Source organism: Macrosteles quadrilineatus, unplaced genomic scaffold (genome assembly GCF_028750875.1).
Source record: "Macrosteles quadrilineatus isolate MER2022 unplaced genomic scaffold, UCM_ALF_1.0 Scaffold_9__3_contigs__length_116548681, whole genome shotgun sequence".
Lineage (NCBI taxonomy): Eukaryota > Metazoa > Arthropoda > Insecta > Hemiptera > Cicadellidae > Macrosteles > Macrosteles quadrilineatus.
The window spans coordinates 16,735,111-16,749,916 of record NW_026542602.1 but is presented as its reverse complement, the minus strand read 5'-3'; the positions used below and the strand labels follow the sequence as shown (position 1 = coordinate 16,749,916).

General features: G+C 39.4%; 1 protein-coding gene across 1 annotated transcript in view; it reads left to right on the top strand.

Moving 5' to 3' along the window:
- LOC129002128 (probable E3 ubiquitin-protein ligase HERC1) overlaps positions 1–14,806 on the top strand; it is an 84,743-nt gene that overhangs the window by 36,366 nt on the left and 33,571 nt on the right. Inside the window, exons 30-45 of the mRNA XM_054429719.1 lie at positions 346–516; positions 1,262–1,394; positions 2,091–2,255; positions 3,974–4,109; positions 5,110–5,317; positions 6,076–6,222; positions 6,512–6,587; positions 6,987–7,069; positions 7,484–7,647; positions 10,032–10,152; positions 10,540–10,790; positions 11,137–11,305; positions 11,602–11,699; positions 11,959–12,154; positions 13,130–13,534; positions 14,052–14,306. Of these exons, the coding sequence (XP_054285694.1) occupies positions 346–516; positions 1,262–1,394; positions 2,091–2,255; positions 3,974–4,109; positions 5,110–5,317; positions 6,076–6,222; positions 6,512–6,587; positions 6,987–7,069; positions 7,484–7,647; positions 10,032–10,152; positions 10,540–10,790; positions 11,137–11,305; positions 11,602–11,699; positions 11,959–12,154; positions 13,130–13,534; positions 14,052–14,306 (2,778 nt within the window). The remainder of the gene's footprint in view (positions 1–345; positions 517–1,261; positions 1,395–2,090; positions 2,256–3,973; positions 4,110–5,109; positions 5,318–6,075; positions 6,223–6,511; positions 6,588–6,986; positions 7,070–7,483; positions 7,648–10,031; positions 10,153–10,539; positions 10,791–11,136; positions 11,306–11,601; positions 11,700–11,958; positions 12,155–13,129; positions 13,535–14,051; positions 14,307–14,806) is intronic.

Here is a 14,806-nt window from a genome sequence, read left to right as displayed (position 1 = left end):
TTATAGACTGATGGTTTAACTGACCTTTCCTAGGAATCTAAAAAGTTCCATTCTGAAGTGAAACTCACGAAATAAAATGGAAAGCAGAAAAATAACTATGGAACTAAGATTTGTATTCACATAATTCATTATTGATTATATGCTTATTTCTGCAGTATTTTACACGTTTACAAATTTGATTTTTGTAAAAGACTTTTGGATCCAGACCTTGGCCTAAAAAACCTGGGCCTAGGGTCAGTTAAGAAGGTGTGTTCTATATGATTTCTTCTTTCTACTGCTTAAAATATTACATTAAAATAATTAATTAGACTAACATATGTATACGTCCCTTATATAAACCTGTAGGTATCGTGGCTGCTGGCGTCATACACGTGGACACACTCACTGTTGGAGGTGGTGGGGGAAGGCCCCGCTCACATGCCCCGCGTGGAGGCTCTAGCCCCCCGCCTGCTAGCTCTGCAACTGCTTACCTCCGTACTGCCTCGGCGACACATGGATTCTGAGTTTCGTCAACAGGTACGGGTAGGGTGATTAAAATACAACAAATATTGCTACAGGCTCACAGCGTTGAGGATAAATTTAACCTACTTTGTTGCAGTATTTTACATGTAAAATTTATTGCAAACTATTATTTTTTAAAGGTAAAATTTAAACTTCTACTGTCAATATACATTGGTTGTATATCATACAAACTCATTATCATTCAAAATGTACATACTTTCATTACACAGACTAATTGAAAAAGCTTAACAGATTGCTGTAACTTTATTTGAATTATTTTCCAATATTTTTTTGCAATCAAACGCAACTTTTTTGACAGCCTTTTTGAACCATGAAATACCATAAAGCGGGCTATTTACTCTTAAATCCATATCTCCTGTAGGAGAAGAGATGTTGAAATTATAATCCAATCTTATTTTAATTTGCTCAAAATTCCTAGTAGGCAGTTATAAAACTGATTTCCTTAGTTCTGTTCTGAAAAGGGTTATTTTATCTGCTACCATTGCATCAATTGGTTTCCTGAATCATCATATTAGTCTGTACATTTCCTTCTGTTACTACGGCTTTCTTTAAAAACCCACTAATGAATCCCTGTACAAGATTATACACAACTCTGCATGTCGTTCTGAAATTTAAAGGTTTTAGCATTTCTATTGGCCCACCTGTCCATTCGTCATTGCCAACATATTTGTGTCACTTGATTTAACTATAGAACGTTCATTGACCAAACTATCTGTGTAATGCACATGTGTTTGCACAGATTGTCCGTGAGCTGTTCTGCCATCTAGGAGCTAACATGTGGGAGATCCCTCAGGCTGTGGCTGAGAAGCAAGCGTTGATCCGGGAGGCTGAGCTAGACAAACAGCTGGAGCGAGTCACCAGCTCCATGCTTGGTACACAACCCTGCCCAATCCTAAGTTAAATATACATATATTGTTTGTAAGATTTTTAAGCCACAAACTTTTTAAACTTCTTTTTAAAACTGGTTTGTTTTAATGGGTCTGTAGATTTGAAACTAGTATGTGCCAAAAAAAGTCTAGTATTGATGATAGAGAAAGTAGTCTTTTTCCCAGTAGATAATCAATCCATGAGGTAAAACAGATAGATTGAGTATAGCCACACAAATTACAACATTTGCTTGTAAAACATAAGCTTAAGAATACCTCATTGTATTTTTCAGTCATTTGCTTGCACATACTAAGCTGAAAATATGTCACTGCATATTCCAGTTTTTGTTATTGTCCACGCCAGTGGCATTTCTTATGAAAGAAACTGAAATGTTTTTTTGAGAAAGCTGTTTAAACCCCTAAACTTTTGTAGTTTATGTTTGGAATCAAATCAGTCCCTCTAGCACCAATGGCCAAGTCAATTCAAAACTTCTTTATTTAGTCAAGTACAAATTCAAGTCTAAGGTGCTAGAACTAATAATCATTGCTTGGCTAGCAATACACTCGAATCAACCTAAAAGAAAAAGGGGAAACTTAAATTATAGGCATAAAATATTATTTATATCTTTTTGTTAGCACGACTGTCAGTCTAGATGTTTTTTAGCATATACTCTCTATAACTGATACACCGTCTGTTTCCAGGTGAGACCGTGATTGAGTGTGAAGTGGAGGAAGACAACACAGCCATCTTGGACACTGGCTTTGACCCAGAGAAGACATTGTGTTGCTGTATAGAGTCAGGCCATACATTGATCCACACACCTGGTGGTAGGGGCTACAGCCTTGGAACAACTGCTATTTACTCTGGTAGGAGTCTGTGTTTTCCGCTAACAATCTTGATTATTTCAAGATAAAAAATATTATTCTGATATAGTTAAATTATAAAGTGGATATGTATTGGTTACAGTTTTGAAACATTGTGACATGTTTTTGCTCAAGAGAGATCTGTAAGCAAAGGTAATGTCTTAAAGAGGTTGCCTGGATGGAAACTCGAACTGGGTTTTTGTTCCAGAGCTTAAAAATCTAAGTTTTTAAAATAGGAAGTGTCAAATTAAGAACTCTCCTTGTACCACTACTATTTTCTTTTTACATTTAGTTGATCATTCACAATCACAATGATCAGTGTTCATTCACAATCACAATGATCAGTGATCATTCAGAATCAAATCATAATGATCAATTCAAGGATCAAATCAATTCATCATCATAGTCAAATCGAATCAATCAAATCCCAGTCTCCATGACATCTAAGTCTCTTTATGTATATTCTTCCTTTGAAAGGGCGTTCTCATAATTCTGAGGTCTTTTGCAGTTGCAAAGCTGCATAATCTTACTCCATTACTACTTGTTATATCATGTAGGCTCTCCTTCCCTACGACTTCTCTCCATGTAGCTTCTTTTCCTATTTTCGCATTTGCATCTCCCATTATAATATTCATATATTATAACTCTCTCACCTATAACTCTCAACTGATAAATTTTTACAAGTCCTAGACTATTATGTAATTAATTACCCAGAGTGAGAGAAAAATTCAGTGAGCGTGATGTGTGGCCGAGAACTGATCAAAGAGACAGGTCCCCGTGGTTTTGTTGGCCTTACGCTCTTTAGTGCGCATGCGCACCGTCCCCCCTCCTTGGGGTGGAGGGGATAGAGCAGCACTGAGTGAAATATCACATAACTCATGTAGCCGTCCTTACTGCTATTGAATTTGGCCCTTGACCTCTGACTTGAGGGCTGAATAATTGTCTCACTGTTTTTATCTCTAAATCAAATTTATAAATCTTGCTAATATGACTTTGTTAAAAAAAAATATTCTCAGTTAATGATTCAAATCCCAATGAAATCATGTTAATAAAAAAAAATTCATCAAATTTTACTTCTTTGTTTGAAGTTCATTGTTGGTGATGGTGAGTTAATGTTGTTCCAAGGTTTATTGGTGACATTTTCCATCGTGATGGTAAATGGTAAATTTTACTACCATTACAACACAATTGATTGTATGTTTTAAGTACCATATGGTTTAAGAATAATCAAGATATATTGTCATATTTTTCTCTTGCTTTCACAAAGCCTCAACCACCCGTCCGTGACTGTAGACTATTGATCTGTGCAGTTAACTTAAGTCAGTAAAGTATTGTTACTGTATACGTCACATGAGCAAGCTAGTGGTGACTGCAGTAGATAACATAATGCAGGCAGCTCGTGTTGAACCAGCAATGTCTCACATTATTTCTTATTGAGTGCCCAAGATGCTTAACACTACGCTATGATCCTAGTTGACTGCCTAGTTTTAACAAAAAGCATAAGATAACACAAATGACAATGGCTTAAACTGTCAACATTTTTTCCATTATAAAACCTTTTTTCCCCTACTAGTGCAATATTCATTTAGTAGTTCAAGCCTTAAAGCTTGATGCTAAAACATATTTTACTTTGAATGCCCAGTAAGGTTTAGGTTGCTTGTTGTATGGTTAAAGTAATACCTATTTGCAGAGGTCAGTATTCAAACCTTTTTTGCCATCAGGCTGTTATCAATGGAAGCTACTGATAGTAAAAGAACACAAGGGTAATGAAGGGACCTGTATCGGAGTCAGCAGGTGGCCTATCAAAGATTACGGACATCGCACCACTTCAGACATGTGGCTGTATAGGGCATACAGGTGAGTTGATTGCTAAACACACAGTAGAGTGTATGTTGTGATTCTGTGCAGTTGTATTAGGGGTTAGCACAGCACTGCTTTTCTTACTGAACCATTGTAATGTCACAAGAAAGGAGGAATTCTTAGGAACAAGTTAGAACAGTGAATCTGCCATATCCTAGACAAATAAGTTTCTTACTGTGAGACAATATAGTTCCCTTTTTGATCCGTTGACAATACAAACGCCCAAAAGGTTAAAGAATCCACCAGATTTATTTTATTTTGTGTGTATCTACGCCAGTAACATTACATACGTACCACATACATACGTAGCATTAGGTAGTACCACCTAACGTCGACCTTTTTGTTAGTATGTAAACCTTTTTAATATTAGTTGGCAATCCGGAAGCTACATCCACAATGAACTTTTTGTTAGATATCATCATTAATTCATAGTTCAATGACAAATGGCATCTGGGTCTGGAAACGGTCTCGCTTGGAATCAAACCAGCAACCTTCAGATTTGAAGATGATCACTATAAGCACTCGGCTATCCAGACAATTAATAGATTATGGCTCAGACTGGGTGTCATACTTTGAAGACAAGTAAAAGATATAATACCTGCACTACTGTCAGGTGGCACAGTTACTTCTGTTCAATAACCACTGATTCAAACCCCAAGGTCCCTTTTCAAGTCAAACACCATGTTGTTAAAAAATTAATTAAGGTATGAAAAGGATTTTCAACTTATTGGTTTTTGACTTGAGTACTAAAGCACTTTCAACATTTATTTGTATAAACGTGATATATAAAGTAAAAATGTTTTTGGACAAGGATGAACCATTGTACAAGATTAGCCGTTCACTCTTTAGCTAATAGACTATTTCATATTTTATTGCGACGATTTTCCTATGCTGCTTGCTCCGTTTTGTTTTGTTTTAGCACCATTGTGTGTTAACATGAGAAATTATTATATTTACAGCATCCGTTTGAACCACATGTTAAACTCTTGTTTTGTAGTGGTAACCTGTACCACGGGGGAGAACACAGCCTCACGCTGCCTAGCTTCACACAAGGAGACTACATCACTGTAGTGCTGGATTTGGACGCTCGGACACTCAGCTTCGGCAAGAATGGAGAAGAGCCAATCCTGGCATTCCAGGACATTGTGGCGACCACACCACTCTACCCTTGCGTGGTGTTCTACAGCACCAACCCAGGGGAGAAAGTCAGTACAATTTTCTCCACTGTACAAAGATTTTACAAATTGAGGTCTCTGAAATATGCATCTCGTGACAGAACGAGCTATTTCTTACAGCAGTGCTGTGTTCTTTACTTTCCACACCACTATTCTAGCCACTACCTCTATAGTCTTTATGATACTGAGTCTTTTAGCAGTAGATGTTAACAATGGAAGAAAAAAACAAGCTCATATCAATCATAATTTAAAATTGTATCCACAACATTGGCATTACATACGTTTTTTTTAAGGAAAAGTCCTAGCCCTAGTCTTGTTACTATAATGTTGACCATTTGCCAAATAGCATAATTAATTGATAGCCCAATGACAAGTGGCATCTGGATCAAGAACTGATCTTGCATAGAATCAACTAAGTGACTTTTAACATGAATTGTTAAATGATAATATTCAATAGCGGGGGAGGGGATGATATTTATTTAATGGGTTTAATGTGTTTTCCTTTTGAAATCCATCGCTACTTGACAAATGTGTATGAAAAAGTTTGTAACTTAAAAAATGTGTGCAAGTGGTGGTGAGGATTTGAAGAAGGCTAGAAACTTTAACAGAAATATAACCAATGGCTGCTCTGTCCACAGTACAAACCTCAAACCTGTGTAGTAAATTAGTAAAAAGATTCTTCACAACCCTTTCGATTGTGAGATAAGCGTTAAAAGTCTGAGGAAAAGATGTGGGTTCTCAATACAGTCTGATTGATACCCTCTATGAATGTAATCTGTTTACTCCAGGTGAAGCTGACAGACATGCAAGTGAGAGACTCTCCTAGAGACCTGTTGCCAGGAGATCCTCAATGTGCTCCTCTACCAGTCATCATGGCGGAGGCCTACATACACCTCATCAGACATCTGCATGCCTCCGACACCTGGACCAACCAGGTAGAGCTACTATCTACCATTCCCAGTAGCCCGTTGCTTGAATATCTCAGTCATGAACATGAGTAATAAATTAGCTGAAGACAAAAGTGCAGACATCGAAGATTTTCACATTTAAAAGGCAATAAACAAACAAAAACTAATGCTGCCCAGCTAAACGGGACACTATGTGATCAGGTGGAAGTGCAGACTCACTTTTGTCTAATCACGTCGCGTCCTGTTTACTTGCAGACTTGACTTGCTCATTGAATTAATTCATTAGAGTAAATAAAATGGTCTGTTGATTGCTTAGGTAAACGAATGTCTTATGGAGCGTCTCAGCCAAGCGAAGGACCTTCTTCCAGAGAAACGATCTGTCAAACCACCAGGTAACTATCAATAAATCAATCAATCATTTATTCAGAACGTACATATACATTTTACATGAATGCATCATTATGTTTAAATATATATATTAACTAGTGTTTATATTAGACCTAGAACAATTATTTTGTTTAAGTAAATTCAACAAATTTTAAGCCAAATAAGCTAATGAGTATCAACCAACACTATAGTCAGTGAAAAATCTCAGTAGCATAACAAATTTATACAATAATATCACCACTCTAATGGTTTATTCCTTGCTTTGCTTATCACTTGCTAATCTACATAGTACAGGGGTATCTGTGTATGAACAAATGGATCGAAAGAGACCACCAACTTTACCAATGTTAAAGAAAATAGTTTGAAAACATCAACATTTTATAATTTAGTAAAATTTGTTCTAGTTTCAGAATGTCAAGACAAACTGTCAGATGAGTCTTGCACAACCCAAGCTGCTTCACCAGACCTGGAACAGCTGTGTAAAGAGGTGAGTGTATTAGGTTTTATCTATGGTATTAGTCTGAAACCCCAGAGATCTCTTTAGTTTTACATCATAAAAATCCCCTGGAAAATAGTGATGTAGTATCAAAAGAGACCAGTCGTTGGGATTAGTTATGAACATGGGGTGGTCTAGTGAAAGAGGGTTTCTAATTCTATTACTAAATGGCTGCCAATTTTTGTTTATCCACACCGTTGGCATTTTCAAAATTTTAGAACTATGTAAAAATCCCAGGACCTTCAATGCCTAGCCTAATTTGTAACACAGTTCTGGATTGATTCTAGCATCGTAGGATCAGGATGTGAAGGTGGGACACAAAGATCAAAAACACAAAAACTTCTGCAAGTAAACACAATTTAGTTATTTAACAATACAATGTTGATTTGTAATGTCTCTGTGTAGGTTTGGCCGGCCTTGGCTGTGGTGGGAGGGTTGGACCGAGGCCTGCGCGTGGGTGGCCTGTGTATAGACAAGGCCTCAGGCCGCCGGGCCTCAGTCCTGGGAACTCTCAAGAGAGGCCTCTCCTCAGTCAAGCTGTTGTGGGACGACGGAGATGGAGAGATCAGGTGACTCATTTTTTTTTTACTGAAAGGTCACTATTTTGTAAATAGTACCTTGTACTTATCAAAGTGCCAACTTATACCCAAGTCGGTATAACCAGCTGGTTCGATCCACAGCATAAGGCCTAACTTCCTCATATCCCTCATGGCGTGGTCCCGCAGTTTTTAGCCCTTCCTGCTAGTTGTCTGCCTTCAGGAACATTTCTTAATATGTTTTATTTTTACTGTTGAATATTCTTCGTTCCTTAAAGTTTGTCAAGTAAAACAAAACCTCCTTTTTTTAATCTTTCCAACTATATTTAGGGATTTTTGTGCTGCCGAAAAAGGCTTACAACTAGGGATGGACGGGATTGAATTTTTAGTTCGGGACGGGACGGGACGGGATTTTTATTTCCTTCCCGATTTTCGGGACGGGACGAGACGGGATTTTTTTCTGTGCATGAAAAGAAAGTACTGTATTGCAGTTACCAAAAAGACATACGAAATCAATTTTTACCATTTGTGGCACTGATCTATAAAAACAAAAAAATTGGTAACAATTTACAGGTACCTATAGTAACTTGTAACTCGCGGATCACGGGGTGATCGTCTGTATGACTCACAGTCACGGCGCGATCGTCGTCATGACTCGCGACTCGCGGTCACGGCGCGATCGTCGGTATGACTCCGCGTCACGGGGTTATCGTCGGTATGACTCGCGGTCACGGGGTTATCGTCGGTATGACTCGCGGTCACAGCGCGATCGTCGGTATGACTCCGCGGTCACGGGGTTATCGTCGGTATGACTCGCGGTCACGGCATGATCGTTGGTATGACTCGCGGTCACGGGGTTATCGTCGGTATGACTCCGCGGTCACGGGGTTATCGTCGGTATGACTCGCGGTCACGGCATGATCGTTGGTATGACTCGCGATCACGGCTCGATCGTCAGCATGACTCCGCGGTCATGGCGCGATCGTCGTCATGACTCGCGGTCACGTCGCGATCGTCGTCATGACTCGCGGTCACGGCGCGATCGTTGTCATGACTCGCGGTCTCGGCGCGATCGTTGTCATGACTCGCGGTCACGGCGCGAACGTCGTCATGACTCGCGGTCACGGCGCGATCGTCGTCATGACTCGCGGTCACGGCGCGATCGTCGGTAGGACTCCGCGGTCATGGCGCGATCGTCGGTATGACTCCGCGGTCACGGGGTTATCGTCGGTATGACTCGCGGTCACGGCAAGATCGTCGGTATGACTCGCGATCACGGCTCGGTCGTCGGTATGACTCGCGGTCACTGCGCGATCGTCGGTATGACTCACCGTCACGGCACGATCGTCGGTATGGCTCCGCGGTCACGGGGTTATCGTCGGTATGACTCGCGGTCACGGGGTTATCGTCGGTATGACTCGCGGTCACGGCGCGATCGTCGGTATGACTCGCGGTCACGGCGCGATCGTCGGTAGGACTCCGCGGTCACGGCGCGATCGTCGGCATGACTTCGTCTCCTGCGTTCGCGGACCTATCGCTCGCAATAACGGCGTTATTGGCACTCGCGAAGCGGAAAAATCGCCGACGATCGGACCAAATCCCGTCCCGAAAAATTCCCGAGTCAAATGTAATCCCGTCCCGATAATCGGGAATATTTTTTTCCCGAAAAATTCCCGAAATTTCGGGACCCGTCCATCCCTACTTACAACTGTTTATGGATGTAAATTTGTTATTTTATTACTCAAGGGGATCCATACTTTCATATTGATTGTTTTATTTTTTAGGCTCAGAAAATGGTCAGTTAAAAATATTTCAATGAAGAAAATATATTAAAACACCCATATTTTTGTTGTTATGTTCAAATAGGTCTGTAATATATGCTTTAAATGTGTTAGATGTAAATTATAAATTTCTCTATGTAATAATATCAGGTAATATGTTTTGAGTATATGTTTTTAGTTTATTTTGGCAACTCTATAAATTAGTTCTCTGTTTGAAAAAATCTAAAAATTGGTGAACGTGCAAATTGGTATTACGTGTGTGAATTTTTATGACAGTGACAGGCTGTCCATTTAATGAAAAATAACTGTTCATTTTTTAGATAGATTTAGGTTATGAGGACCTATTTCACATCATGAAACAATACTTCAATAAGGAAATAATAGGGCAATAATGAATATTGCCCTGTCAAGTGTGGATCCAATGTGTTTAAACCTAAACTACACATTTTAGGCTACTTGAAGAAGAAATTAATATCGGAATCAGTGTAGGAAGAATGAAAGAGACAATATTTTTTTTTTCTCTTATACAGTTTTGTGAGTTGACTTCTTTGTCAATAATTTCTTTAGTAAAGTGTATGAGCAATTTTCAAAGTTAACTCCTATTCCTTGTCATAAGTGTGTGTGTCTGTGTGACAGTGATGGACTGCTAAGTGGCCTGGAGGCGTGTGAGCCGTTCCCCTTCTCTACAAGCAAACTCGGCCCTGTGTCTGCGGACATCTGGCTCAGCATCATCAAGCTGACTGGCCTTACAGGAGATGTAACTAGCTTGCAGTTCAATCTAATTAAAACTAAGGATGTATTAAAGAGCACAAAGTCCTAGCTACTTTTGTCACATTAGTGTCTATGCAGCATGTATTGAAATTGTGCTGTTTAGTATAAAATTGGTAATTTAGCGGCTTGTGGCACGTTCAAATCTTAAATGTAGCACTTTTTCTTTGTATTAATTCTCCGTTTCATTTCTTTTGTTTCTCTGAGCATTTTCAACAAATGCTAAGAATAGTAAAAAGATATTGCAATACAACATATTATAAATAAATAATGACACTTAAAAAATTATTTTAAAAATATCATCAGCCTAAATCCGTGTGAAAATAAATGAACTGAAATTCATCACAATTTTATTATTAAAGATTACTTGTTCCAGTTGAAGTTCAGTGAGGTGCAGTTGACCCCCGTAGAGTGGGAAGCACTGGCAGCGAGCGGGCCGGAAACCAAGCGACGTTCGTCTACGTTCGCTCAGTCAGTAGAGTCACTCACTCACCAGATGGTGGTCAGTATCATCGGAGAGGTGACGAGGAGAGGCAGCTCCGACCACTCCGCCGCACAGACTGACAGCAGCCCACAGCAGAGCCACAACACGGACCGTGAGTTTGTACAACAGTCCATCACTGCCAGGTGAGTGTGATTACAAGTATTTTAAATTAACTTTTTGTGAAGATAGTAGGCTTACCTGAAGAGTCCAAACTGACACAGGAAACACAAAACTTTTAAACTATATCCACTAAACATTAGAATATTTCAGAAGATAGAAAGAAGAAAGTGATAACTCTCAGCACTTAGAAGTTTTTTGGTTAGAAAATAATAATGCAAATATATTTTTATATTAATGTGAGTTTAGTGTGTTCAAATATTGTTTGTTGTTCTCGTTCCTGCATTGAGAGTAAAATACAAGGTGTATTGTATTTAGATGTCCGGTGAAAGAAAGCAACATTGATTATTGAATGATTTGACTTGTTGACAGACTAGCCAATGAGAAGCTGTTGTGGTGTGAGACTGCAGCTGTGCAGGTTACCTGTGTACAGATGTCAGCTCTCAAGACCATCACTACTCTGTTGTCCTGTAGTCAGTATACAGAACTGCTGCTTGTGCCAAACATTACCTTCACTATGTCTGACAAGAAAGAGGACCAGGTAACAGAAAATCAGCTATGTTACAGTTTTTTTTTGCAATGGGTGTTTCCTTGAAATTTGATTTTTTTTATTTTCATGTCACACTACTTTTATTTTACTTGTTATTAATTTTTTCAAACCCACTAGCACTTTTCCCAGAATTGCTTGTTACGGTTCATTAATCTTGTAATTTGTAAAAATTTTCTGCTAATGTATGGGAGTCTAATGACTCGTATTTACAATTATATATCCTGACGTCTTATTTCGATTTGTATTGACCTATTTTATTGATATTGACGCTGAGATGACAATTGCAGGCCCTGGAGGGTAGAGATGCCCAGGAGACAGTTGCTGGTAAAGAACCTCGAGACTTGGATGAGATTGCTCTCAGAGATGCTCTGCGATATATATTGAGGTAGGTCATGACCAAGCAGATCCTGGGTTAAAAGAAACACTTACTCTTGATTTGGCAGTCTGGGTGTAGCTGGGTGCAGATATAAAATTCATACATTAAATTTCTTTCATGGTTGTTTGGTGGCTACTGAATTGACGTAGGTTACTCTGTACCGCATAGTATACTCTCTTAGCTATCAATGTCAGCTGACTGAGAAAGCCATACCTTTATCAAGAGTTTGCAGGAAGAATGTGCCCATTTTTTTTATTTTTTATTTCAGGTGTCTGGTGGAAAAAGCTGTAGCGTTGTGTGATCTGCCACAGTTAGCATCATTGGAGGAGCTGGAACGTGCGTTTAGTGTGCTGCACACAGAACACACACGAGCTCTCGCACATCACAAACACAGAATAGACACACTGGAGGCTAGAGTGAGGGGACTGAACAATACTCGCCCTACCTGTCAGGAGACTAGTCAGGTGAGTAGACTTTACTTTAAGAATAACAAAAAAAAAAAAAAAATCAATAATTATATTAAATAGCTTTTAAACCAGAGTAATTTACCTTTAACATATTGTAATGTTTTGGGAGCCGTGCCATTCCCACTTCAATCAAGTACAAATGCCCAGGGTATGATAACACTACAAACTAGGTCTTCTGAGTACAACCATGACAGGCAGAAATATTTCTTATTATAGTAATTCCTGACACTTGTTCCAGTGAACTGCTCTAAAGGATGGTTTTAATTAGGAAAAAAATAACACTTAGGAATAACTTATACGTTGACATGGTTGCAATGAAGACTTAGTTTGTAGTTTTAGTATTAGAGGTCATAGAAGCCTTAGTTCTCCAATGTTCCCCTTCTTAGGGTCAGCAAGCTTACTCTGTTTAGGCCTTCTAAAAAGTTCGCCTCTGACCTCTTGAGACTAGACAGACGAAGAATTAAATTAACTGTTGAACTGATAACTGGTCATGGAAGATTCAGGAAACATCTACAACGGATGGGCTTATATGATGGTGAACCGATCTGTAGGTACTGTGATAGGTCAGAAGAGACAGCTGATCACTTACTCTATGATTGTAATGAGCTCTCTGACGCTAGATTGATAACTCTTGGAAATATGGCTAGAGGTATATACCTTATTGAGGATGAACTAATTGGGAAGCTACAGGCATTCATTGGGCGCCTAAACTTTGATTGTCTGGGGTGCGCAATAATTTGATTTCGGATGAAGTGCTTTAAGGTCTCGACCTGCCCCTGTTAGATAAGATAAGCCTTAGTTCTTACGTTAAGGTCTAATAGTTGAGTTTAAGCCCTTTCCCTCGCAATTTCTACAAGTTATTTATCCATCTCATAATTACTATATTAATGTGTAAATTTTTGAGGTAAAAATATTCTCAACACTCACGTGTATCTATAAATAATTAGGGGAATTTTCTGTTGATACACATAGGTTGCTAGACAGCAACACACACCTCAGAGTCAGCCATACCTGTTGTCACTGTCTCGGATGGCACAGAAGGTGTCTCCTATCATCCCTCCCAAGTTGCTGCTGCCCCTCGCCCCGCTGGCCTCACTAGGAACGCCTCCGCTAGAGAAGGCAGGGCCGCCGCAGTCCGCCCCCTGTAGCAGCAGCTTGCACCGCTCTCCCTCCCCACCTCACCCGCTCATCGCGGCTCCATTGCTAGAGATGGGCTTCTCTCTGAAGCATGTACAGAAGGCTATCAACGCTGTGGGTGGTAGTTCTGACTTGGCCTCCACCACTGTCAACCAACTTGCTACTTGGATGATAGAACATCCATGTATAGAGCCGGACATCATAGAGACGGACAGCCAGCCTAGTGTGGAGCCCAACCAGGTGGGAGAAGTTAGTAATGTTGAGTATAGTGAATGTTATTGTTTGGGTGGAGAGGTTGTAGTACTCGCCTACAAATCTGAAGGTTCCTAGTTCAAAGTGGGGTCGATTCTGAACACTGATTCCATTTGTAATTGGAGATATCAATTAATGATGCTATTTGGATCTTTTTCATACAAACCAATGGAAAGGTAAAAATACAAATAAATAAACTTATTAACACCAAGCTAAATAATTATATAATTTTCTCTCTTGTAACAACTAGTAAGTACTATAACCACTTGGCTACCCAGTGTTAGACTGGTTTTAGTGTAGAAAAAATTTCCAAATAAATATTATTTTAGTTTTGTATTGTGATTTGTGAACAGGTTGGATGAAGGATAAAGGATTTTTGATCGATTATCATCCTGACTATCTATTTCAGGCTATCCCAACATAGGTTTAAGTTACTTACTAATATTTTATGTTTTTAAGCCTTAAATAGAACTCAGACAACTTTTACATTTTTTTAAACTGGCAGGGCGGGAGATACGACCCAAGTCGGCTTTACCTGTCGGAGGAAGTGGTGGTAGGGCCGATCCGTCGAGGCTGCGGTTCTACGCGACGTCGCGCCTGCTCTGACATCCGCAGCTACCTGGCGGACCGCAGTGACACTGAGCGAGAGAGAGAGAGGGAGAGGGAACACGTCCGAGGAGAGGCAGAGCCACTGTACCTACAGAACACACAGAACCTGTTTGAAATAGCCTCCGTCCAAGGATTCCCTCTGTTGGCACAGGTGTGTTGACGGTAAAAACATGTACAGGCCATACAGTAATGTAATATAACGTGTGATAACATGACAATAAATTAAGTTTTACCTTTGACTATAGATAGATAAAACTAAACATACTGTCCCCAAAGTAAATCTATAGCTTGTTTTAGAATAAATATTTATGTAGTTGAATTGAGTCACCAATTCTATTAATCATATCAATCTGAAAGGACAACTTATCTGTCAACTAAAGCATCTTTTATGTTACATCATCTCAGATACATAAAATCTAAGCGAGAAAGTATAATTTTTGACACTCTGTGAGTGGCTTATTCATTTAAGTTCTTTTTAAACAAAAAAAATAGGCTACAGCTGTTCCATATATAGTTCGGCCGCTTAGAAAGCGACCTCCTCCAGCATTGGTTTAGCATTAGCGCGCAGGTCGTTTTCTAAGCGGCCGAACTATAGATGTTTATCTCAATCCCCAAAGTTATTGCTACTGCTACCTTACAATATCATAATGC